The 27,995-nt window shown below is 28.8% G+C and overlaps 1 protein-coding gene across 2 annotated transcripts; it reads left to right on the forward strand.

Annotated features, from left to right (window-relative positions):
• The first annotated feature begins 59 nt into the window (after window positions 1-59).
• On the forward strand, window positions 60-27,972 carry LOC123299361 (glycerol-3-phosphate acyltransferase 3). Of its 2 annotated transcripts, none has more exons than XM_044881737.1 (7): window positions 60-355; window positions 15,945-16,307; window positions 18,888-19,130; window positions 21,434-21,670; window positions 26,067-26,182; window positions 26,626-26,976; window positions 27,602-27,972. In XM_044881737.1, exons 1-7 carry the CDS (start codon window positions 203-205, stop codon window positions 27,687-27,689), a joined length of 1,551 nt encoding a protein of 516 aa, XP_044737672.1. In that variant the 5' UTR covers window positions 60-202; the 3' UTR covers window positions 27,690-27,972. The 2 variants fall into 2 exon arrangements, with proteins under 2 accessions (XP_044737672.1, XP_044737673.1); XM_044881738.1 differs by lacking the exon at window positions 21,434-21,670 and adding an exon at window positions 24,419-24,652 and having other exon boundaries at window positions 64-355; window positions 27,602-27,970.
• Window positions 27,973-27,995: the final 23 nt, after the last annotated feature.

The raw sequence follows: 27,995 nt of genomic DNA on the forward strand, positions 1-27,995 counted from the left end.
TTCATGCTTTTCAATTAATTGATATATTAAAAAATAATTAAACGTAATTTAAATAAATTTTATCGTTCACGGAGTGATCATTATTTGACGTCACATAAATTTAAGTGGTGCGAAGTGATGAATTTGACAAGAAGATTAAAAACTTATGGGTTTCGGAAATAAGTGGGAAATAAACATCAAATAATAAGAGGCAGTTCTAAACATGGCGTTACTCGCGACGGCCGTGTCTGTTGCATGCTCATTGTTTTTTACACCTTTTTTAATGTTTATTTTGTGTATAATTTTTTTAGCATCAATTGGAAAATCATTAGGTGTTCGTAAACTTTATGTGAAAATATTACTTACTATTTTTGAGGTGAGTTTTTATAAATTTGTATTTCATTTGACAACGGATAAGCAATCAATTTCTCCAAAATGATGTAAATTTTTATGTTAATTACTTATTTTGGTAAATTAATTTTAAAATTTTAGATAAAAACTAGGTTGAATCTATCAAAATTCTTATTTATTTACCTACATCACTCTATTTGCATAGTTTTTTGAGGCCAATGTCCTTCAGAATTTTTTTTGAATTTTCTTTTTTGAATTGTATGAATCATTAGATAATTCTTAACTAAAATAGCCACAAATAAAATTAATTTATTGTAAATTAAAATTTATTTTCTAATCATCAATTAAATCGTTGCATAGGTTATAAATTTATAAGTTAACCTATTTGACTATTTTCGCACAATAATGTTTCATATAATTAATTAAACTATTTTTGCAAAAAATTCATAAATTAATAGAACGTAATTTCAGATACCTATGTTTCATAAGTAAACTTTCTTTAAATTTTTATTGAATAATTTTTAATTTGCATAATTTTAGTCGTTATTATTACTATGCTTTTTTAATTGCATAATACAATATTGCTTTTGCATGTTTCTGTGAAAAATAGGTAATTAATAGGCTTTACTGTTGTTAATTAGCCTAATTTCGTAATGTCAATTTCCATTTTTGTTTAAAATTTTAATGCAATGTAACTCGAATAATTTCGGGTACCTAATAGAATTTTTATGTTAATCTTTAGGTATGATTATTTTGAAAATTAGGTCAATTTAGTGGGTTAAATTTTTTGAGTTTATAGTCAAAATACGACACGTAGTTCGGCATCAATATGCCCAGTGAACTCATAGATACAAATTTTGTTTAATAATAATATCCTCTTCAAATACCTGTGTGATTCATGAAGGAATTTTACTGTGTTATTTAAAATTATGTAAATAACAGACACAAAATGTATTGAAAATTTAACGGGACCCTTTTTATACCCTATACATATGTAATAACATAGGGAAGGGTGTATTAAATTTAGTCTAAAGTATAGAGTGTTTAGAAATATTGAACAAAATTTTGAAATAATTTGTATAAATCTTAAACTATGTATGTTTGGCGCCAAGGCCAAAGTCGCTCAATAAGAGTTATAAAACGTCCTTTAATAGGACACAACGTGCTATGTTTTCTTTTTTTAATATCGCGAGTTTTCAATTTTCCGAGCAGTTTTTCCACAAGAAGCCACGTGCTTGGCATGTTTTAGGTAGCAAGTACAACTTGGGCTCTTTTCTATATACTCTTAGCGAGTTTCCTTATATGAAATAAAAATTGTAATAATATTAAGTATTATTGAGCTTTGAAAATTAATTATATTGTGCTTCTGGCCATGCAAGTTTTTAAATATAGCATTTTGGAAATTAATTTTGGCACCATACAATCAAAATAATAAACGTTAGAAAATATTATTAATTTATGTCAAACTAGCAGATATCCGCCCGCTTCACTGAGTAATTTCAACTTTAAAAACAAAGATTAACTCGTTATAGCCCTCATTTTTCTCCCATTGTTCACAATCTTATGGCTTTTAATTTTTTGGTGAGGAACCCTATTTTTTTTAAATAAAATACAATCCATCTTCCTTGCTGAGAATTTTTAAAATCGGTAATCCGGTAAAGTAGTGGACTCAAAGACGAAGGATTTTCCTACACACTCTCCAAGTTTCAGGTTTTTACGATCAGCGGTCTAGGCTGTGCTTATAAAATTTGCAATAAATCATGCGTTTTATTTAAAATATGATTAATTTTCAATTGTTTACATATAAATGGTACTTTATTCATATAGTTTGTCTATGGATTTTAACATGCTTTGAAAATTTAATACTATTTTCTAACAAATTTAAATAACAACAAGTTTAACTAATTATTATTTTTCAATAATTTTAATTTGACATTTACTATACCATTTATTTACAAACAATTGAAAATTAGTCATATCTTAAATAAAACGCATGATTTATTACAAATTTTATAAGGTAATAGCAATAAGGTAATAGTCTATTTAGCTGTTCTCTCCACCATTATGCTCCCTACCAATTACAGTAGAGTCTCGATAATCTGGACTCAATAAAATCCAGGGGTGTTCCGATTACTGAAATTGAATGGAAAAATTCATTATAAATAAAATTAAGCATTTCATAATGTACTAATTTATTTAAATACTTTGTTATTGTTGATATTTTTTTAATAATAGCATTGGAATCTATGTATTTATAGCCGGGGAGCTGGTGCCACAAATTTGAGAAGGTGTTTAATTTTATTAATTGATGAATCCAGAATTCTGAGTCGGGCAGGGGGTTTCAGGTTATTTCGCTACTGAACAGCCTAAGTATGTTTTAGGCGACTTGAAATTTGTTTAATATGTAATTTTAGCATCTATTTAAGCCAGAAATGATAATGCCAGAATGTTTTTGGGTTATAAAGTACAACCCGATCCCCTAAATATGTGTAATGATGATACCAAAAAAATTTTGGGTCGGTTGCCCTTTATAACCCAAAAAATTTATTGCCTAAAACATAACTTTGGAATTTTTTTCCGCAAATGTCATAGGCTGTGCAACAACATCAATGAAATGAATCAATCAACATGAACAATGAATCATATTAAATGTGTATATATACAAACAAACAATATCATTTTTGAGTGATTTTTAGAGAGCAATGTTAGAAAAATATTCCGATTACTGCACGTTTCCGATTATCGTGACTACTGTTTTTTCTTTAATTAAAATTATGAAACTCAAAGGAGGTAAAAAATACTGTATAATAATGAGATTAATTTGAACGTCATTACGGTTATTGGCGCGCCCCCGCTTTTAATTATTTTCTTCGTCAGGCGTTTGCATTGTTGATCAGTTGGTTATGTGTTTCATATGTCATTCCGCATAATGTGAACGCTTCATTAATTATAATATCAATATCTTGTTTATTAATAAAGTTGTTTTGAAATTCGAAAAATCTATCAATAAACTTGTTTACACATGTAAAAACTAATAAATGTAAACATCTCTTATATGTGCCAAGACATGCTATTTTCATGTTTTTGAGTTATCACTTAATCTTAAATTTATTTTGTGCTAAAATTATAAAAATTAGCCATGTATACTCCTCTGCGTCACAAAAGCTGCACTGAGAAAATGTAAAAAAGGTGCCATACTTTTTCTCTAAAATATATTTGGTGATATACTTGTGATATGTACATGTCATAACTATTTGGCATATACATGTGATATACCTATCAACAAAACCTTAGAATTTTTACTGATTTAATTAATATGGATGATCAACTTGTACAGATTTTGTGACGCAGAGATACGTAAGAGCTCAAGAAAGTATATACACTCTGCGTCACAAAAAATGCACGGATTTCTTATAGTACTCGATTAATAAATTTAAACGAGGAAGATGCTTCAAACGAAAATAGTTTCAAAGACACACATTTTATACTTGCATCGAATTCGATCTAAGGTTTCAGGTGCAATTAAAACGTCACTCTGATTAATAACTGACAAACATTAGATGAAGGCTTTAAATTACCAAGTTGTTCTTTATAAATACGCAAACATTTGTTGTTTGAAACATTTTTTTTAACCAAATAATTTAGACAGTAATTGATAGCAAAGTCTAGTTTTTTGTGCATTTTTTCATTCAATTTGAGCAAAAATGGTCTTAAAAAAACGAAACACTTTTATTGGATTTATTGGAAAATTTTTGAGATATCGTTTTGACGGAAGGTGATTTTATGAATGAATTAGGTGATTTTATGAACACCTAAACCCAAAGCTTTTTCGAACCATCAATATTTCTAAGCGTTACAAATTTGGGACTAAAATTAGTATACCTTGATATATATTTCATATATACAGGGTATATATTTCATGTAAATAGGGTATAAAAACAAAATAGGCCTTTTCTAGACGTCTTTTAGACGAGTCGTTTCTAATCTATGATAATGATTAGATTGGATAAAATAAATAATAAATTAATGTATATAATTATTGTTATTAAATTGACCTTAAAGTTTTCATCACGTTTCCATCTTATAGAAGAACACATTAAGTTGTTTTTCTAAACGTGCTAGGTGATTTTTATTTTCATTTATTTATTTTAAGATTAAATTTCCAATCTTAATTATTTATTCATAAAAAGCTCGTATAAATTTTAGGATTCCATATCTTCAGAGAATGAAATTTAAGTAAAGTAAAAAAATTAAAAGCCACTTAGAAGCTTTTTTCAAGGTTTTGTGTTGTGCATGCATATAAAATTATATTGCTGTATGTGAATTATTAAAGTTATAAATTAGATCCGTGGGCTATTTAGATTTTTATATAATAATTAGCATGATATCCGCCCGCTTCGCTGCATTTAAAAGTTAAAACCACCCCGTTATAGCCTTTTCCTCTCTTGAAAAGTAAAAGTAATCAAATAATCAGTTTTCAATTTACAAAATGTAAAATAGTCATATTGTGTTTAGTACCTATATCAGAAAACCCTGGTTAAACAGTTGGCCATAAATTGTATCTCGTTCACCCTCTTTACAGAAATCTCTAATTTATGCTTTACAATGATGTTCATAGATCGCGCGCAGAAATGTCAGAAAATAATTTAGATTTTTATGGAAATATTTATTAAAATATATCTATAAATTATATGCGCTATTCATGTGGTATTCTGATGTATGAGCTATATTATTGTAAAGTTTCATTCATATCCATTCAGTAGCTTTTGCGTGAAAGCGTAACGAACAAACAAAATCATGACGTTTTATTCACAAATGGTCAGTGAGGTAGTGTACCAATATCTTTCCATTAAAATATTTGTCGGAACTAGACAATTTTATTCAGTCATAGAATGACGCGTTAGCCATTAGAATAAGTACTTTGGAGTGGTTTCAAGTTTTAGTAAACTTAGTAAAAAGCAATCGCGCGAATAATAATTAGCTATGTGGGAATCTTTTTTGCCTGAGCTGATTCACACTTGCTTACAGCTTTATTAAAATTAATAAAGGTTATCATTTTATAAGTTTATACAAAATAAGTTTTTGATACTTATAAGTATTAAATGAACTCACGAAATTATTGATAATTAAGAAAAGCAAGCCTTTAGTAGAATATTTCATAAATTAAAATCTTAGGAAAAAGTAAAAATTAAGATCGAATATCTTATGACTGGATCGCCTAATTTATCTTATTGATATAAATAAAAAATTCTTAAGGATGTATGATCAAGTAATTTCAGGAGAACAAATAAAAAAAAATTTTTCATTTTCGATAGTGAATTATGTTTTCAGAAGAAAATATAGACTTAAGCACCTGTATCGAAGGTTAACGAGAAGGTATGAGGAGGGGGTTTTTTAAGCCCGTTTTCTGACCCCCAGAACTCAATTAATGCTACTTTAAACATCAGTGCTGTGTCTCCAAATTGAGATAAATAGTTGAAAATTTTGTGTGTAGATTAGGCTAGTGTCAAGGATGTGTCATCGTATCCGACTAATTCCATGCCGCGTTTTTTCATACCAATAGCTTAAATATGCCATTATCATGATCATTTGAAAACGCAGCTTTTTCGAAAAAAGTCCTAGAAAGAAGTTTGGTAGGCTCACCAAAAGGAAGCCACTCACGAAGTGTACGCATTAATCATTTAACAAAGTACTTTTTCCGTTCCACACAGTGGCGTAACTATACCATCTGTAAAAATCGTCACGTTTTAAAAATTAAAAATATTTTTGAGGGTCTTCTTGGATCGGAGCCCCCTGACATTTTGCCAACCTTTGCAACCCTATAGTTACGCCACTGGTTTCACGGTCTAAAATTTTTGAATGATCGTCATTTTGAAGTTTGTTTCGACTTTAAAAAAAACAATCTTTTTACTAAGTAGGTGTACGTTTAGGATAAGCGTGGATCTAGGAGTTAAAGTTTGAGATGGGTCAGAGAACACCCTGAATAATATTTAATTAATTTGATTGTTCTTATAGTTTATTTGATTAAAGAATCATTTAAATAAAGATGAATGTACTTAAAATGGAGTATTTACACATGACAACGTTCGTAAATAAAGCCTTTGTTATAAATTATATTGTTTACTCGTTCATGATATTAAAAACGCTGCAAATGAATTACACAAACAAAAGATTACCTTTTATATTCAACGTAATTTCATTTCATTCTGTTTTAGTTGTTAAAAAGTTATTAAGGATGTACGAGCACCAAGTCAATTTTAAATAAAAGGCTTCATTTTTTTATATAAAGTTGGTCTAAGTCTAAATCAATTTTGAAATTTTTTTTGGTTGCCTGACTATTTACCAAGTCTTAAGATTCTACAATTTCTAAATCCTGCTAATAAGGTATACTAATTTTAGTCCTTAGTTTGTAACGCATAGAAATATTGATGTTACTTTATTTAATTAAAAAATATGCTATTCGCCAAAATAGCTTCTCTAAATTTGTAGCCTCTATTATAGCTTCTCAAAATTTGTTAAAAGAAAATTTTATTTTGTTTATATCGAAAGTAAATGCGTCAGAAAATTCTATTTCATCCACGGAATTATATTACGATTAAGTAAATATTTAATGAAAGGTATATAATTATGTATTATTATATTTTAATATTAATTTAATCATTTATTAATTTCTGTTAAAAATGATAACGTATATCACATTATTTCTGGATTAAAAAACTGTAAATGATTCCACACAAACATCTATTCGCTCCGAGCGTGAATTTCGTTTCCATGACAACGATACACTACTTTAATTATAGAATTAATGGATGCATATATAATTGTGTGGATTGCATTGAAAACTTACATTTAAAATTTAATATTCTTGTTTCACAAATTTAAATAAATAATTACGATAATTAACATTTGAAAAATAATATTTGTACAATTTGATTTCTTATTTTCACAATTTTTAATGCATTAAGTTTAATTAATTAGTGTTTTTCAATCATTTTAATTTGACAGTTTCTATATCATTAACATGTAAAGAATTGCAAATTAGTCATAACAGCCCACTTTATCTCCAAAATTTTTCACTTAAAGCGCTGGCATCGATTTTATTATCCCTACCATGACTACGCACACAACGAATACCCGGTTTGCAACTTTTGCATATTGATATATTAACCATTTTTGTGATTTTGTCTATTAAAATTTCGGACTTAACTTTTGAATCCGTTTTCGTTTTTCAACTATAATAGGTATTTGTCCAGTAACTTTATACATTACAGTCTGCGTCAAACACGGTAGTTCTGATTTTTCGGTAGTTTGAAAATTTCAGTTTATTTTTCAAATTTTGGCGATTATAACCTTAAGAACTAGTTTTTGATAGAAACTTTTCAAGACTTTTTTCAAGTAGACTACAGTAGACTCAAGTAGACAATATGAGACTGAATTGTCTCGGTAGACTCAATAGTTTTCGAGATAAAGTCTTTCAAAGTTTATCAACGTAACTTTATACATTAATGAATTTTGTACCGTAAATTTTTATTTCTTTCAGTTTCAGAGAAAAGTTCTAGAAACTGTTTTGCGTACAGCTGACAAAAATGTATTTTTGTATTTTCGAAATCTACAACTTTGAAACATAAAACTCCAATATTTGAGGGGTTATTAAAATTTTATTTCCTGATTACAATAGCTTTTATTTATCATTTTTTGCAAATAGAAGTTAAAAAATAAAATGTCTAAAGATTCTTATCGCCTTTAGTTTTAAGCACATAAATATATATTTAAATTAAATGATTTTTTAATTCTTATTATATATTTAAACAAAAAATTTACTTAATACTTTTTAAGTAGTACCTAATGTAATATAATACCCTATTCAAAAATAAGAGAGATACTAGGTCAAATGATTTCACCTTCAATAAAAAAGGATCGATATAGGCGATTTAAGTGTTCCATCGGAATAGGGAATAGGCCATTTAAGAATATTCCATCTTTTTTTTACAATCTTAACTCAAGTGGCCTGTTTTTGATGGATTGATTATCTAGCTACACCAAAAAACAATTTTCAATGCAAAACAAAAGAGTTGAACATGGATGTTTGTTTGTTACGCTTTCACGCAGAAACTACCGAATGGATTGGAATGAAACTGTACAACAATATAGCTCATACATCAGAATAACATATGAGCTATAATTTATAAAAATATATATTTTTTTTTTAAATTAAATTTAATCTGACATTTTACTGTTCCATCTATGATCATCATTTTGAACCATAAATAAATTACTGTGAAAATTTAAAATAGTAAATGTCAAACAATTCATAGCCATCTTTTCTGATATACTCAATGAATTATGATTGTTTTACATTTAAAAAAAATTGAAAACTATGCATTTATTTTAGCTGTGTAAAACAATCCCTTCGAGTGTTATGGAAGGGGGATAAATGAGATGAAGATAGGTGGTGGTTATAAAGCGATGGTTTTTACTTTTAAACAAAGTGAAGCGGGCGGATATCAAGCTAGTTTTATATAAATACTCAACTGTGCTATGTACAATAGATACTTTCTTCTGGATTATTTTTGACAATCATGTTAATCAACTGGATGGATTAGGAAACTTGGATTTTGATTAATTTTTGTCTTTGCTTTTTCCGTCAGTATTCTCGAGTGTTTATAGGTAGCTTGTTTTCACAAATAAGTCTCCCTGAGTATAGTTTTTCATCTCTTAATCATTTAAAATAAATAAAAATACAAGGAACAAATTAAAAAAGGTTTAAGATGGTTAGATTTCCCTTGAAAAATTAGCCATCCTATTCATTTTCTAAGCGTTAAAAGTCGACAAAATTGCAAGCCCAAGTCTATGTTACTATAGAAATGATTCAAAAGGAAATTTACAATTGGATTGATTATTGAAACAAAGTTCAATAGAATAATAATTATTATAAGATTTCTTTGTATTGAATCGAACTTTGTTACTTGAACTTGATTGAAATAAAAATTTATAAAAATATGTGTTTATTATTCATGTATAATCTCAATCAAGTGTTTAGTATCCAGTAATGGACCTTGATATAAAAAATAAGTGTTACATATTTCGTATATGATAAGAAACACATTTTTATTAAACTTTTTTTATAGTTTACAGATAAGAGTTCTCGTGTTATTTTTAATAATAAAAGGTGTTGTCTGTTCAAACATCCAAAATTGTATATATGCTGTTTTACACCTCTAAATTAACGCCAAAAAAGCTCGTTTATACACAAAGATTTTTTTGCTCGTTAGAACTTAACTTTAATCACTTCCTGTCGACATAGAGCTTGGCAACCTGAAAATTCTGGGATAAAACAAGTGCAGTAATTTACATAGTGACTTTCACAGTCGGGACTTATTATTGAAAAGATTTGAGTAGGTCTAGATTTTAATGAGTCCTGACTGTTGAAGTCGCTATTTAAACTACTGGACTTTCTTTTTAGTTTTTATTAAACGCAGTTGGGTCTCTTAATTTTTATTTTTAATCGTTAATCGATTTGTCTACTAAATTAGTTAATTAAAATGCAATAAATAACATAATCTGTTATGAGGATGGTTATGTTATTTAGTGTATTTTTAATTAATAAGTAGCAGATACTCTCCCGCAATAAGGTAATTTTTATCCAAAAAGTAGAAAAATTGGGTGCATTTGACGACTGGTCGAATAGTTTTTGAGATACGGACTAAAATCGATCCAAATGATACAAACCTGATTTTTATACTTTTTGGATCAAAATTACCCCACCCCACCCACCGAGTTTCATCAAATTCTAAAACTAAAAAATTTTTTTGGGATTTTCTCGATTTTATCAAAGGGGTGGTACCCCTTAAAAAAATTGCAAAAAAATCGAGAAATTTTTTTTATTTCCAATTTCGATAAAACTCAGTATATAAGGTAATTTTGACCCAAAAAGTACAAAAATCGGGTTGGTCGAATAGTTTTTGTGATACGGACTAAAATCGATCCAAATATTGCGATATCTCAGAAAAGAAGAAGAGTTTTTATGGAGGCTCTTAAGTATAAGACAAAGAAAGAGTCTTCAGACAATGTATTGTGTGTGATGCGCGAGCAATTATATCATTTGATTTCGGTGAAAGTCTTGTTCGAACACTGCTTGTCAATAACACACGCAATGCATTATCTGAAGACATTTTCTTTGTCTTATACATGAGAACGTCCAAAAAAAACTCTTCCTACTTTATATATTTTAAATGGCAACGAGATGTTTGCTGTTTGAATTGTATACCCGTCAGAGAACGTTGCATGCTGGTTGTTCATTAGGCTGGATAAAATGTAATATTAAGTTTTATTCAGTGTCGTGTTATGATGTAACGTACTTCAGTTGTCTCATATTATTATATTTCTATATGCTTCTATAACCAATTGCAACATCTGAACATCCAATTGTTAACATTTTTACTCAATTTGTTCGACTGAAAACTTTTATCATTTATTATATTGTCTTCTATAAAATACCATCGTCTGTAAGTTGTTCGGTAATGCATTTTCCGTTTTTGAGTAGGTAGAGATAGATAGTAGTTTGAAGATTATCTTTTATCTTTTGCTATCTCTATATATTATAAATGTGAAAGTAAGGATATTTTGTTTGTTTGTGTGTTACGCTTTCACGCAAAAACTAATGAATGGATTTGAATGAAACTTAACAATAACATGGCTCATACATCAGAATAACATATGAGCTACAATTTATAAAGATATATTCAAAAAATTATATTTATTTTTTTGACATTTTATAAGAGGGGGTGAAGGAGAACAATTTATGGACATTATTGTTTTACATTTCATATAACAGGGTGAAGGAGTACAATTTATGGACATCTGTTCTATAAAGGATACATACTTCTTACATTTAAAAAAGTTGAAAACTGGTTATTTGATACCTTCATATATTTTTAATCGTGTAAGACAATCGAAGAAGTGTAATTTTAATTATTGCATAATCATTGAACTATATGCGAGAAGTTCCCATGACCGACTATCTTTTTTTTGAAAGGGTGAAAGATACAATTTACGGCATTTTTCATATGATACTTCACCTTTAATCTTGCACCGGATGGATTCTAATTGATTAAATAAACTTTGCCAGTTATCTATGAGGACAAAAACGCGTACGAAGCCGCGGATAAAAGCTAGTTATTTTTATATTTCTATATTATCTAGAAATTGATCCTACTTGCATGTGTATATATGATTGATAGTTTAAATATAATCGTACTATTAAACCTCTTAGAATACCTAATCTATGATGTAGTGTCTTCCTTGTGAACAAAGTGTTTGATAACCAGGGGAAAATTTTTTAGCCTTCTAATATGTTTCCATTACGTTTCTCAAGATGTTGTATCGAAATCATTTATTCACAAATTAGAGTTTTGTTACTTATAAGAACAACCCCCCCCCCCATACCTTCATTAAACTAGACATAGAAGGGGTGGTCCTTTGAGGTTAACTTTAATCAGTTTCTTCCGGAACCTAATCTCTCATTCTGACACTTATGAGATGCGTACCAAGATACTTGAGATCATTTAGAGCTATTTAAATATAAATGAATTAAAGCATAGGTAACTAATCAAAATTGGTCGGTCTTTTCAAAGAAGACGATCATTTTCTAAAGATCTGCTAACATAATTTTAGTACAAAACTAAAAATCGGATACGTAATTTTATCAACAGCCTAATTCTTATACCATTACCCTCAATATTAGGTCTGGCGCTTAGGCCAGAAAACTCGTGCGAAGCAGGTCAAATATAAAACTGTTCATTGACTCGTCTAACAAAGTAGTATTTGTAGGCCATTTTTATATGGCTAAAATATTATAACAATAAGATAATTTAAATTAAAATATTTGAAAGTATAATGATAGCACTGATTGTTTACCAGACAATTTTAATACCGCTTTCTAATTAGGTGTATGGATGTTTAATTTTTTTGTCATCGGATTACCCACTACCGAAAAAAAAATATTTTATCAAACACCTATTAATTATTTAAGTTAAAAATGATTATAATGTTGATTATAAAAATTCATAATTATCATAAAGATAACTAATTTTAATTTTTATAACAGAGGAGAGTATAGTACCAGAGTCATTTTTAACACGCTTTTTAACATTAGCTTGGTATGTATCGGAATCTTTGATCGTGATTTTCACCCACTTTAAAACGTCAAATTAAATTAAAATTTCGCACACTTATCAACGACCGATGACAATACAATAATTTAATAAGATTGTCCGATTATCCTGAACCTGATCAAGATCTTCAGAATTAACGATTTTTTCCCACTAAAACTAAAAACTTAAAAACACGCTTTTGTAGCTAACTGAATTAATAAACAACAGTTTAAAAACTAAAAAAGCACCCTTTTGTAACTAGTAACAATTTTAACTGGTATTTTTAGTGATTCAGAGTGAATGAGACTGCTTTTTTCCTCTTATACTACGCTTTCCTATACTTGGCAATCCACAAAAAAGAAGTAGATAAATGTACAATTTATTGCATACCTATTACCATGTGTTCGTGGTACATTAAGTTATTAGATTTAAGGTACATGACTTTGTGTTTTTTCAAACTTTACCTCTTCAATATTTTGATTTTTTTACTTTGAAACACTGAAATATGTTATTTATATTTTACTTGAAAACGAATGCACCTGGATCAGTTATTCTCTCTCTGTTTACCTTCTAATAAGTAAACATCATCTTCATATAGTGTCGATCTCATATGTGATAACTCAGTGATTCAAGGTACATTGTATCCGGGGTACTACGGCTTACCCTATTATATAAAAAAAAACTTTGCATCAAATTTATCTACAATATTCAAGGTCTATTCTTTAATAATTTGACTAATTTGAAATTTATCTTATATGTTTGATAAAATTTGAAATGACAACAGTACGCATTAGTGATAGTTTTATTGATTACCATTCTTTTGAAACTTCGTATCAGAGTAGGAGGCTAGGAATTTAGCGAAATTTATATGTAGGAATCCTGACCGTCTGTCTGCTAGTTGACAAGTTTTAATTCTTTATTTATATGATTGATGCATTAGCCTCCTTAACGATACAAGTTAGATAATTTTGTTAAATCATTTTCTTTGGTAGGTAGAAAAAATAATAATCGGGAAAAATTGATGGGATTTTTTTTACAGCGTTTTCAAAATCGTGCACTTTTCTTCCCCATTTCGTATTTGATAAATAGGAAAAGCGTAAACGTTATGCGTATTTAGAAACTGTATGTCTTACGTCATACCCATTTTTTTTAACGAGAGTGAAGTGGGCCATAAGAAATACAATATCTTATTTTTCATCAAATTAATAATTTTTGTATTGTTTTTTAGCTTAGGTTTACAAATTCCATTTAGTTACAAAATAATTTAAGTAATTTTGTTTTATGCATATAATTTGATTTTAGACCAGTCATGTTACTTTAAAAATAATGTTTGATATGAACACTAAAATTTGTAAATATTCGCGCGTTTTTGTGTATAAGTGATCTTAATGGCTGCAAATAACGCAGTTTATTCTGTGACTTTTCAAGCTCTTAAGATCTAAATATACAAGGTAGATCATTTTAATCTATATTGGCTAGTACCTCGTACAAAAATTGTAGAGTTTGATAGGGGGCATCATGTTTTAACTTCAGATTGAACCTAAATCTTCGGGCTAACACTTAAATTTATTTAAATTGGAAAGTTGGTCCTCATAACAAAACTAACAATTTTTGTTTGAAACATTTTTTCGAAAATATACCATTTGCATTTAATCAAAAGGAAATGCGATTAAAGTTTATCAATAATTGTAGGTTAAAGTCATGGACACAGGCGAATTTCCTCTATTGGCCCTTGGAAACTTTTGGCTAAAACATTTTTCCGTAGTTAGCGATTTTTCTTTCGATTAAATGCAATAATGACATATTTTTAAGTTGCATTTTCTATGACAGTTGACAATTTTCAAAAAGAAATGTTAAGATGAAAAATGTTAGTTTTTTTAATGAGGATCAACTTTCTTATTTAAAGTGTTATTCTATCTGTTACCGTTTAGGATCTGAATTGGCTATTTAAAAAACCCGAATAGCTAGGTCCAATTTGATGTCAGAACACAATGTCTCGAAGCGAACAGACAATCTTTTTCACATAAGAATGTGAGACAGAATTTAGACAGTTACATCAGAATTTTCTAAAGAACTAAGAATGACTGGTCTACATATCTATTTATTATTTGAATTAAATATTTATGACTAAATAAAATGTTGCGTTGCGTTTATATAAATAAATTTAAATGTAGTCATTAGTTTTTATATAATTTCCATAGTGCAATCAAGACTAATCAATCTGAACTAAACACAAACATAACATATACATGTATATACATCATACATACGGGTACTACATGAGTTCGATGTGTTCACCTTGAACATCCGTTCAATCACAACTCGTCGCATTCAACATTTATTTACTATTTTATTTGCGTGTTTTTATCTTTTTCGTAGTAGTTGATAATCAAAAACTTATCATAGTTGAGGTTACATTCTTTTCTAGACGCTAAACAATTTGGTAATCTTGTTTACTAATCACTCGACGAAAACATACTCGAAGAAAATACATCCAACGACAATTCACTCGTAAAAAATTAATTGTGATTATACACAATTAAATTCGAATATTTGATTATGTCCCTAGGTCTTGCATCTAACGAGGTCGAGTTAGCACGGTCTGTGGATTTTGCTCTTGTGTGTAGATGTTGCAGCCAACTACTTAACTACTACTAACAGTCTAGCCTTTTTACTAAGTGGCGCCGTTAAAGTAACAACTGGAATGATATCCAGCCGTAGCCTCTAATATAACATTTAATGAACTGGCTTAGCTTAGCTCCAGTAGCTTTTTAATTGCATCTCTGCATCACAAAATTTGCACAGGCTTTACCATTCTAAGTGATATAGCTATATGTACTGTTATAGTAATATCAATTAGAATGGTTAAAACCGTACAAATTTTGTCACGATGAGTATGCGTCTAATTAAGGTAATTGGCTGGGACATCGTAATCTGAATGGATAAAGATTATGATAAACCAGCGCCGATGGAACCTCAAACCTCGATCAAATGTTTCTCTAATCTAGAACATGGCTACCAATGAAATCAGATACAGTAATCTGAATGGATAAGGATTCTCTATGGGATAACCTTGCTTCTGAATTTTTAGAAAACCCAGCACCCAGCTCGTAAGATATTGCACCTTAGGTCTTACGAGGTTTCTATTGTTCTGGAAGTAGTATTGCCAGCGAACAATGCTTAAATACGCATATTTACTACATAGTTCGTTCTGTATAACACAATTTCATTGATAATAATGTTAAAATTAAATTGCCTAAGTTAAAGTAAGATTCTAGTTAAGAATTCGGGAGGTCGCAAAATGTTAACAATTCTCATCATATTATTGACCCATTCACATAGAAATATTTTACTTTATTTGAGTCTAATGTACAATTTTTGTATGTTTTAATAATTATTAAATATTTTAATTTAAGAATTACGTTTCAGTTTGACTAATTTTTTTCTTTATTTACTTTTCAGTATGGAAGGGCGAATATAGAAGTTGCAAAAAAACAAAGGTACGAAGATTCAGGTGATGAAGATGAAGAAGAAGAAAGTACAGCAACAAAAATTGAAAATGGTGCTGGTGGTGACAATAACGTACCTGAGCAAACAGTTACAGCGTTGAATCAAAATCAAAAATTAAATGGCACGCCATTAAAACATAAAAATGGTGTTGTGAACGGTACAAGTAATGGAAATCAAGTAATATCAAGGGATAATTTAATTCTTGTTCCCGATCCTGTACAAAATTATCATAATGGCTCAAATCCAGATTTAAAAAAGTTAGCTGAGAATGCAGAAAAAATTGAAAATGAACAAAATTCAACTGGACAACATGCAGTTAGTATTTTTTTAATTTCTTATACACTTTTAACAATAGTTTACAATAAAGGAAACCCGTTTATCAAATTTATTTTTGGTTATAAATTCAGACTAAGGCGAAACTTGAATTTATAAATCATAGTCGTTGAAATTTGACTTTTGGTTATTAACCTTGCGGAAACACTGACACAAAATTTCAAGCCATTTATTATTTACTAGGTTAAATTACTTATAGTTATTATTGAAAGGATTTTGAAAATTAAGTCTTTGTGTATGGCGATAATTTATAACCGCCAAAACAGTATCGCATGCTGATTTAAGTTCGATTAATCGTCTATCGATAACGTTCCAAAGGTTGTTACGAAGACCAAATTTAAAAACAACGTGATGCAGCTGCGGGCACAGCTGAACAATGAATAATTAACAATTTTCGAGAAATTTTAATCGATTCGTGTATTAATGTGCAATGAATGGCATTGGCATCAGTTATATTAAGTAGTTCACGAATATAAGCATATATGTTGCAGTAAAAATAAATAATCGATTTCTATTAATTATCCCAAATAAATGGTTAAAAGCGAATTTGTAAGAAATCATCTTGAAAAGTGTTTTTATTTGTAATACCTTAATAATAGTTCCAGACTCAGGAAGTAATGAGTGAATAATGCCCCCCCCCTTTTATAACGTTATTTTCACGTATAACGGTAACGTGTATAAATTATCATGTATATCGATATAAAATTTTTGAAGCTATTATTAATAATAATCACATTATTCATTTTTACCGTAACATATATATATACCTGCCTGCATATTATTTCCATTTGTGAAATTAGTTTTTAAAAATCAATTGCCAAGGACTTGTATATTACTTAGTCGTTGTTACTATTCGACTCGATCGATTAGAAAAATTATACAATTTAAATAAATGTCCATAGAATAATTTGATTAAAATCCAAATGAAATATAGATCCCAAATTTTTTTAAGTTGATTTCCAATATGTGTTAAAATTTTGAATGCCATATTTTAGGGAAAACATTTTTTTTAATGTTTTACAAAATTAATTAATTCCAGAATGATATGTGACATGGTTTCAAATTTTATAAGAATACACTCGCGACACGCTACCTACAAATTCATCCGCAATAATTCATAAACAATAAAGCATCTCGCAAAGGCATCGTTTTATGATCTGCACTTAGGATTTTTTTGATTAGTAATCAATATTTCCGGAGAGCAACCTAATGCTGATAACTGCGCGAGTACTAATAATTTGTTACTAATTTATTTGAACTAAGTAAATTAACGACCGACGTCAACTTCTCGAGATTTTTTGGGTAACCACCAAATTTAATTTTGCGCGTATTATAATCCAATAATTTTATGTTTTAATATCCAGCCATGATTAATAGTGGAAGTGGAATAGTAAAACTATAGATAGCATTGTTAAGAGTAAATGAAATAAATTTCAAATTCAATTTATGAAGGCCCGTTTTACCAATTTTGTACAAAATTATATTCACAATCTCATTACCTGAATGAAATCGCAAGAAAAATTTCGTAATTCAATTTTTTTGAGTGAATAAAATAGATACTAAATATTTGTTTATGACTACAGATGCATTATGATGTATAAAGGTCAAATATTTAAGAAACAAATCTTTCTCTATCTTAAATTAATGTGACATATTCTTTGATTTTTTTTTATCAAAACAAAAATTGAAATATAATTGTGTTTTTGTCAAAGGTTAATCAAATTATTAAGTAATAATCACACCACAGAACCAATCAATTTTTGTACATTCTTAAGAGACATGCATTTTTTAATGAAGTGGTCTACATATTCATAAAAAAAATTCGTGAGCAACAGAGCACCATCCTCAAAGTCATATTTCCCCCTCTTGTGTCTAAAACATGAAATATCGTCAAACAAAGCTGTCGTCAAAAGGAGGTAGGATGCTGAGAAGTTGATAAGTCCAAAAGTTTTACTTACGATTTTCAAATACTAATTCAATGATACCCCACTTAACATAGTTCATCGACTTTCATTTTTAGCCTATGTTTGTTTGTTCCTTTGTAGCGCTCTAGAATCCTAATATATGGACCGATTTTAATGATTCTTACGTCAATAAATTTGTCTATTTAATACCTATTTAATGATACCATTTAACACAGTTCGCCAACTTACATTTTTTCTGGTAGTTGCCATATTGAATTTTCATTACTACCATGTCTTTAGTGACATTTACAAGATTAAGACAAATCGATTGACGTAATAACTATATAAATCGGCCCACGCGTTTGATCTGCGCCATAAAGGAACATACATACATTCATAGACGCACATACAAAAATTACAATAACTCTAAAATATTACAGTAAAGAATGTCTCAGATATCATGTTCATTTTTACCCGACAATGAACATGAGATCTGAGATATTCTTTACTTCCTCCCTTGGTGTGTATACTATTTTTCTCCCTGGCGGAGGCAGAAAGTGTAAACTTCGTTTTGCACAACGGGACAAAAGTTGACACTTTTTGCAAGGACATATTTATAAAAATAAAACTAATAAACTTTCTCATTTTTTATTTACAGAATATATTAGATTTCCAATTATCAAATTGCCTTGATTTAGTCAAGGCTGGTGTTGAAGCAATTATTGAAGATCAAGTAACGTCTAGATTTGAAGCAGAAGAATTAAAGAATTGGAACTTACTAACACGAACAAACAGACATTATGAATTCATATCATGGAGATTGACAGTAATATGGGCATGTGGATTTTGTGTTAGATATTTTTTCCTGTTTCCATTACGAGTTCTTATTTGTTTTATTGGTGTAAGTATACATTTTTAATATTATTAAATAACTACATCTTTGTAAATATAATTAAAAATAATTTTATATTAAAATATAGCACCATTATAGATTCCAAATTTAGCCATGCATCCACAAATAATTACCAAACAACCTGGTAATATTAAGAAAAGCGATGGATAAAATTAGGTTATTTTTCGCCTAAAAGTTTATTATAAATGATATATTTTAAAAATATTATCTATTTTATTGAAAATGTTTTTGAAACAGACATTTACAAAAGTATTACGACGAGAAAAAATATATGAGTATAAAGAGTATCTCAAAAATAATGAGCAGCATAAACATGCTTCATAAGTGCTGTAATTCCAAGGCAAATTGTTCTCTAACGTTTTTCTGATGTACTATTAATATGATAAAGCTTCGTTAATTATAGTTTTTAATCAGACTGTAAAAGATTGTTTATTTTTTTTCTGTCACTATCTGACAGTCTTAATCTTAACAGTTAAGAAATGTGCAAAATCTTTTTAAATTATTGTACCCCCCCCTTCTAAAAATGGTACATTTTTAAGCTTGTGTTATACATATTTTTAAAATAAATCTTATTTAAATTTAAAACTAAAATATAGTTTTAAAAATCTCATTTTAAGGATAATTTTTCTTTTTCAAAAATATTTTAATACTATGTAAATAATGGTTTACTTTCCAATTCTCTTACCCTATTGGTAAGCTTTAATTATTCGATAATATTTTTCATAAATATTCGGTAATAATAAATAATGTATTATTATTAACGAAGTGTAAAAATTTGTTCGATCGATTCAGATAATAAAACAAATTTTATTTCACAGTAAGTAATTTTATGAAAATAATATTTTTTATTACTACTTACAAATTTTATTATTTGAAAAAATAATAAAATTTTAACTAATTGTTTTCCGCTTATAAAAATCTAAATGCCCATATTTTAATTGAATTAATTAAATTTTCACAATTAATTTTGTGTCGCGGATTATTATTAGCTTTCTTTTCTACAAATTAAAAGCATATTTGGAGCAAAAACATAAATGTTTCTACAAATAACGTTTTTGTTATATTCTAATTTTTTTGGACTATAATGCTCCTCAGTCCCTTCGATTTTATTGTAAATATTTTTGTGTATCAATGTAACTAACTTTTTTGTTTTCTATCTCTTTCTTGCATTATCTAAAATCTGTTTAATTAAAAAAAGTTTTGCTTAATTTTTTCCTATTTCAGGTTCTAGAATAATAGACATTAATATTGTGGTATGAAATGAAAAATAGTATTTTTCTCGTCTATAATTAAAATCAGGAAAACTAAAAAAGTCTTTTGAATATTAAAATGAAACAATTGTTCGGAATGTTAAGAATAAATTATTCATTTCTATTATTTGATTAATGTTTGTCAAATAAAAACCCACAAAAAATTTAATATTAAGTGAAGCTTCTATAGAGCATTTAATTCTAAAACGATGAGTGGAATAGACATTGGATTCAAATTTTATAAGAATACATCCGCAACACGCGACCAAATATTTTATCCGTAAAAAAATAAAGCATAAAAACATCGTTTTCTGACCTTTACTTATATTTTAAACCCATGTCGCCTACCTCATCGTTCTAAACTAATGCGAGAATCCCTTTTCGATTAATATCGAACATTACCGGCCCTTGATCTAGAGGATCCTAGTCTGATAACAGCGCGAGTATTAAAAAATGTATAGCCAAACCTCAATTGAGTAATACGAATATAAAATTTGAATCTGATATATTATTTCAAACTTGTACGTCTTTAAATTATTATACATCCTTATGTATAAAAATGGATGCTAATATTTCTAAAGAATCTTCTAAAGGTTCCCGTTCGACGATATGTTGAATACTTCTGATAGAATCTCAAATTATCAATGTTATTTATTGTCTAAGGAAGATTAATCCGATCAGAATTGGTAGATGTTAAACCAAATCGTTTTGGATCAATATCAAGAAATTTGGGTTGACCTTCTTCAGTCATTAGATAGATAAGTTTGAAGATCTACCAGTTGCATTTAGCCTTTCATCTTATTTGCTTTTAGCTTTTGAAAATAATTATTCTATTTTGGCAAAGGATTTTAAAATAAAGAAATAATGTTTATTAAACGAATCAATTTAAAAGCAATTGATGCAAATAGAGGGTAAAAATTTATTTTAAAGGGTGGGTGGGTACATTTGTGTTGCTATAATACGGAAACGCAATTTTATTTTGTATAAATTTTTTTTTTCCGAACATTACGAATGATATTTTTTTAAATAATAAATTCTTAGGTTTCATGGATGGTTTTTGCTTCATTAATAATAAGCGTAATTCCTAACAGCCCTGTTAAACGCTGGTTAAATGATCGGGCATTTATAATAACTTTTCGTATTATGATGCGTTCACTATCTGCTGTTTTGCGGTTCCATAATAAACAGTACAGACCATCACGTGGAGGCGTTTGTGTGGCTAATCATACCACAGTTATTGATGTTGTGGTATTATCCACAGAAACAAGTTTTTCGTTGGTGAGTTTGGGAAACTGATACGGAAAATTTGTCATCAAATTATTAACAAAAAATTCATGCTTTTCATTTGACTTTTTTTCTGTTTGTTTATTGATTTATTTGCTTCTATTCTAAAATATTGGGGCTTGTATGATTGGCTTTTTTGGGGAACAATTTATTGATGTTTATGTTTCGTCGATATCGTTACGTCTACATAATTGTTCAAAACTAATAGACAGAATGGCTGTTTAGAAGATTGATTACACGTCAAAGCACCTAACGATGAATTAGTAAGAAATGTGATGCCAGAATTTAATCGTATTTCTTATTGGTTGATCGTTACGCGCTTTGATGCGATTTATATCTCATAAACAAGTCCAGTGTTATGTTTATCATAAGTATGTGCTATAAATAATACGTTTTAAAAAATTTTGTGAACTAAGCTTTTACTTTTAAAATAAATATTTTAATAACTTCCAGTTATATGTAATTAAAGTTGTGACTGATAAGCAGGTTTACAAATTAATAATTTTATTTACTATAAATTAAATATTTTTTAGTTCCAATTTTTTAATATTAAAACGCTGGATTTAACAAAAAATTTTAATTTTTAGATTGAACCGCAAAAATTGCTGAGCATCTAATAGCAGGGTAATTTAAAAGTCATTCGGAATTTTTGTTTTAATCCACTCGGATTTATAAAAAAAACGCCCACCTGTTGTTGAAAACGGCTTAACGGAAATCGAATAAATTGGGCAGAAGTTGAATGTAAAAATTTATCTGTGCGTAATAGTATATTTTAGCAATCCTTTTCTAAGGACAGTAAATTCTGTAAAGAAATAAAACTATGTTTGAAACATTTTCTGCGTCCTTCTTTATTAATATATTTTGCAGATGATTTTGAAGTTTGAATATTATTCTATAACGTACTTTTGTCTCGTACAGACTACTATGACCTCCTTTGAACCATTTTTCTGAATCTAACTAACTTTAAAAGATAGTTCCTCTACCTAACAATTCAGTATCCGATCATTTAGACTATTTTTAACTGTTTGGCTGGATATTCTGATATGGTACCGACCAGGGAAATTTCATATTACTCGTCTTAACGAAAAATTTCTGCGCTATCTAGCACTGACAGTAAAAATTTGTAAACAGCTGAAGAAAAGATAAATAAATAAAACTCGTTCGAAAACTTAGAAACTTTTCCCACTATAAATAATACTGTATTTTAATTTCTTTTTATAAAAAATAAAACAAGCTATTTATACGTTGGGTAAAACCTTTTCTTTTTTTCTGTCGTTGGGTTTTCTTCGACTTTTTGCATGAAAAATTAATCTATACTTTCGGGAAGATATACCAAAATTTGTTCTTTTTTTTATTGCTATTAAACATTTATAGAAACGTGCACTTTACTTATCAATAGTAGGCGAGGGTTTATCAATGTTTTAGATCTTCTCTAGATTCCAGTGAATTTTTTCCGATCAATCATGTTTAAATATTATTTCTTTGAATAATTTAGTAAATGTTATTAGGTAAATGACATCTATTATCTGTATTTAATTAAATTTTAGGCCAAAAATTTTTTAATTGGAAATATCGTATATAATCCGCCAATTGATTTAACAAGAAGGCAAAAGATTAATTTGTTTAATTTTAACACAAAAAGTCATTCTTTATAAAAATCAAAGTTTGATAAATTACAATCCTACTTTCTCGACAAGAAGGGATTTCATGAAGAATGATAATGAAAAATTTAAAAAAAACATGGGCTTTTGTCCACTTGGTAATCAGATCATCGAACATACTGAATTAGTTTTATAACAAATTTATTTTATTTTGATTTTTGTAAATATTTTGAAAGTTAAAATTCGCTGACAAAAACAATTTGGATTGTTTCCAAATGTCAACCCTACATACTGCTCATCGCGGTTTGTCTTTGTCATTCTCAAGTTAAAACCGTAATGGGCATAACCCTCTCCCCCTAAAATATTCAAAATTGATTTAGACTTAGTCCAACTTCATATAAAAAAGATCAAGCATTTTAAATCCAAAATTGCACGGCGCTCGTATATCCTTAATTAAGAACTCATTTTTTATTAAGAACTTATATTCAACTTATATTAAATGTCGATTTTGTAAGATATCCGACTTTTTTTAAAATCGTCATTAGACACAAGAATAATAAACATCTTTATTTAAAATACATATCGATTAAACTAATTATTGATATCTGAGAGTTGCAACACCGCCATGGCGATGATAATTCGCACTAATTAAAACAGGAAGCTGGTCCGTTTTGAGTAGTTCCAATTTAGACTACCCCAGGTTACTTACCATTTATTAATAAAATCCTTACTTAACTAAAATCACTTGAGAATATGTAGTAACCCTAATTTAAGCTAAGTTTAAGCTTATTTCACTTAATTGAAGCTAAGTTCACAAAACTTTTTAAATAAATAATTAAACGTATATAAATAATAATTGTGAATTGTATTAATGTAAATAACTTTACACTTTGTTATAAAGTACAAACTTATGATCAAAAAAATCTTTACAGATAAATAAAATCAATTGAATCGAATTTTTTCCTTCATCTTTCGTATTTAAAATACCGATGAGTATCCAGCTATCACACTCAAAAAATTAGGTTGATAATATTTGGAGCGGCAAGCGGTGTCGTTGCTGTTGCTGATTATTGGGATAAAAAAGAGGTTATAAAAAAAAAGCATTTTGCTAGAAATGAGTGTGTTATATAATTTGTTACAGGTGAATTGGTTAACATTATGCACGGCTCTTGTAGGGTGCGTGCCCGAAGGCAATATCAAGAGTTGGGTGAATCGTTCTGTATCAATAATGTGCTTTGGGGTATTGTCCAGAGCTGTATCAGCCGTTATCAATTATCATAACCCTGAAAACATCCCTAAAAATGGTATCTGCGTCGCAAATCATACATCACCTATAGATGTACTCATACTTATGTGCGATAATTGTTACTCATTGGTATGTGTCGTGAACAGTATCAATTTTCATTAAAAACGTCATTTTGTTTTTTTCATTCATTATCTTATTTTTATTACTTTCATATAATTAACATTTTAATTTAGTCTCATGTTCATCATTTTAAATATTACTTTGTTTTTTATATTTTCATTAAGTTCATTTGTTTATCTTTTTTTGTTTAACATATTAGTTATGGGTGCTGCTGATTTTGTAAATTAATTTTAATTGGGTAGATGACTGACGTCGAATTTGACACATTATTCATAATAATGTAAAAGTAAACTTGATAAATTTGAAAATTAAATTAAAATTAATTAAAAAAACGTAGAAAATATGCGATGGTTTTTTAATCAGAAATCTTCGCTATGCTGAGAGGTGCCCAGATCTGTAACTCGAGAGGTTACAGTCGTGCAAATATCAGCATGTTCTCTGATAGTCAGGCCGCTTTTCGGGCCCTTGAAGCATCAAAATTCCAAACGAGGATTTTCTATGAATGCTTCGAGGAGCTGAAGCGCCTGGCACTGAATAAACAGCACACTCGTTCATCTGAGCCTGTTATTTCAAGCAAATCAAGAAATTGCTACGATAAGCCCATCTTGATTAATGGGACTTTCCGCAGAGCATGCTACAGGCCAAACTGTGCATAATCACAGCTAGGCCACTCTACCGTGTTCGCGTGAAACTTACTAAGCCTCAGTTGAATAATCCGCCAAATACAACCTCGCAAGATCATGAATACTGTGTTCATATAATATCCCTCCCACCTTTCTAAAGACTTGATTAAAAATCAAAATTTTCGATATGAATAACTGCACTGAAAAGGCCTTTGCACGCAACAATTTCTGTATGGTATGCAACAACATTATTTGGAATAGTTAAGCTTTTAGTTTTAATAATACTTCCCAGGTGCGTTAATTAAAAATTGATGTTAATTTGAATGGGTTCAGTACATATAGCATGTTTTTCGTAAACAAAAACATAAAATTTATTACTCTTGACCATAAAAACAACTTAAGCTCTTAATTTTAAGAATTGTTTTATTATCGCTAAAAAAATATAAAGTGTATATGAATCTACCGGTACGAATTTTGTTTTTTATCATGAACTTACTAAATCCGTTGTAATCCAGAAAAGTAATTTCATAGTCGTATACAAATATTCACGCAACCTCCGTATGTTTGTATTTTATATACTTGTACCTTAATTTTCATACCTCTGTGATACCTCTTTTTCTGCATATAGAATTTATATCAGTTGATTTTCTAAAAATCTAAACTGAAAAGTCAATTTACATAAAGCAGCATCAATAACTAGTAATTAAGTTTAATTATTCATAGCTAATATTCATATTAATGTAGTATTTATTATATATTAAATTTTTATCTAAATCAAACAAAATTGTATGGAAATTTAGATTGGACAAAGGCATGGGGGATTTTTGGGATTATTACAAAGAGCGCTAGCAAGAGCATCTCCACATATTTGGTTTGAACGTTCAGAAGTTAAAGATAGATCAGCAGTAGCAAAAAGGTTCGTATCAGTATTATAGCTTAATTGATAAAGGAGCTCATTTTTAGGGGGAATAAAAATGTAGTATAGTTTTTTTATACAGGATTATCTTTATGGTCAAACAAAAGTTAACTTTATTTTTTATATAGAACTAATAAATAAGTTTTGTTACTAAAGTTAAGAAGTCAGAAAAAAGAGGAACAAATTCTAAGAACAAGATAATTTGTTACAAAAATACGTTGTTTTATTTAAAAAAAAAAAAACCAATGTCGATCCCTGTTTGATCATGAAGACATCCCCGCTCAAAAAACTGAGTACTATACTTTCATTTTCCCTAGAAATCAATCGATACTTTACTCTGGTGTGTAAACCTCTAATATAAATGGGGAAATATTATCTACGTGAAATGTTCACATATAATTGACCGCATTTTCAATTAACAAAAACATTTATTTCTTCAATAGGCTGAAAGAACACGTTTCAAATCCAAAAAATCCACCAATATTAATATTCCCGGAAGGTACATGCATAAATAATACATCTGTAATGCAATTTAAAAAAGGCAGTTTTGAAGTTGGTGGTGTTATTTATCCAGTTGCCATAAAATATGATCCAAGATTTGGTGATGCATTTTGGAATAGTAATAAATATTCAATGTTACAATATTTGTACATGATGATGACTAGTTGGGCAATCGTCTGTGATGTGTGGTATTTACCTCCAATGTATCAAAATGAAAATGAGTCAGCTATTGATTTTGCAAATAGAGTGAAAAGTGTCATAGCCAAACAAGGTGGTCTTGTCGATTTAATGTGGTAAGTATTAATATTAATTTAAATACAAGTTCTAGTCTAGAAACATTCCTGGCAAGACAGGTTCGCGCCGAGAGCTCACGTCGCCTAAATTTTAAGCATTTTAATAAGAACGTGCAAAGTATAACCTTTAAACGGTGTAAAATGGAAATTGTTTTTAAAACTGTGTTGGCAGTATGACGGTAATTTGAAATCAAGCGTGGGAGAATCGCTGTAAAACAGTAAAAACTAAAAAATGAACGTTACACAATACTCAGGAGCTTATTTACCACGCGACAGAAAGTTAGACTTCATGGATTTTTTGACGCACCATATCCATCCTAGACTATTTCATGATTTTTCAGCAGAATTAGCTTGGGCGAACATCTAAGCGCACGCGCGCATGGTAAAAGCACGCTTTCTAATCAAAATGATTTTGTTCTACACATTTATACGAACATTTTGAGCCGGTTCCCATAAAAAATCATATTGTTCCATAGAATTTCAATCTTTTGGTCTTTATCCGGCTTAATTTCTTAGATATACTACGAAACTCGTTAAGTTTATTCGGGTACGACACAAAGTAGGCCAATTTTTTAAAACGTTTCTGAAACAAATTTTATAATTAATATTTTTAAATGATTTTTAGGGATGGGCAATTAAAACGAATGAAACCAAAAAAAGAATGGAAAGAATTACAGCAACAGGAGTTTAGTAAAAGGCTTAAACTTGAATAAAAAAAAACACATATATTTATTATTACATTTCTATGTTGAGACTGACGGGTAAAATAATAAAAGTAAAAAAAATAGAATAAAATGTAATTAAGATACCGTGTTGTGATGTAATATATACTTTTTTCCTTTTTTATTTGTGTATGTCTAAAAGTAATACGCGAATGTGCCTAATTAGGACGATTATTGTAAATAACTCCCTGAAAATTAATTCTCTTTTAATTAAATAGCATCGTTTTCAACAATCAACTGCTATTTCAGTATTTGGTTTTGCTATGAATTATAAAATTTTTTGAATAAACGTAAAAG

The sequence above is a fragment of the Chrysoperla carnea genome, chromosome 4 (genome assembly GCF_905475395.1).
Source record: "Chrysoperla carnea chromosome 4, inChrCarn1.1, whole genome shotgun sequence".
NCBI classification, from domain to species: Eukaryota; Metazoa; Arthropoda; class Insecta; order Neuroptera; family Chrysopidae; genus Chrysoperla; species Chrysoperla carnea.

What these genes read in the sequence shown, in the direction of transcription:
- LOC123299361 (XM_044881737.1), top strand. Translation starts at nt 203, where the DNA reads ATGGCGTTACTCGCGACGGCCGTGTCTGTTGCATGCTCATTGTTTTTT. An exon ending in CAGAAACAAGTTTTTCGTTG is followed by an intron (nt 21,671 to 26,066) that starts GTGAGTTTGGGA and finishes ATGGAAATTTAG; the next exon opens with ATTGGACAAAGGCATGGGGG. An exon ending in GGTCTTGTCGATTTAATGTG is followed by an intron (nt 26,977 to 27,601) that starts GTAAGTATTAAT and finishes AATGATTTTTAG; the next exon opens with GGATGGGCAATTAAAACGAA.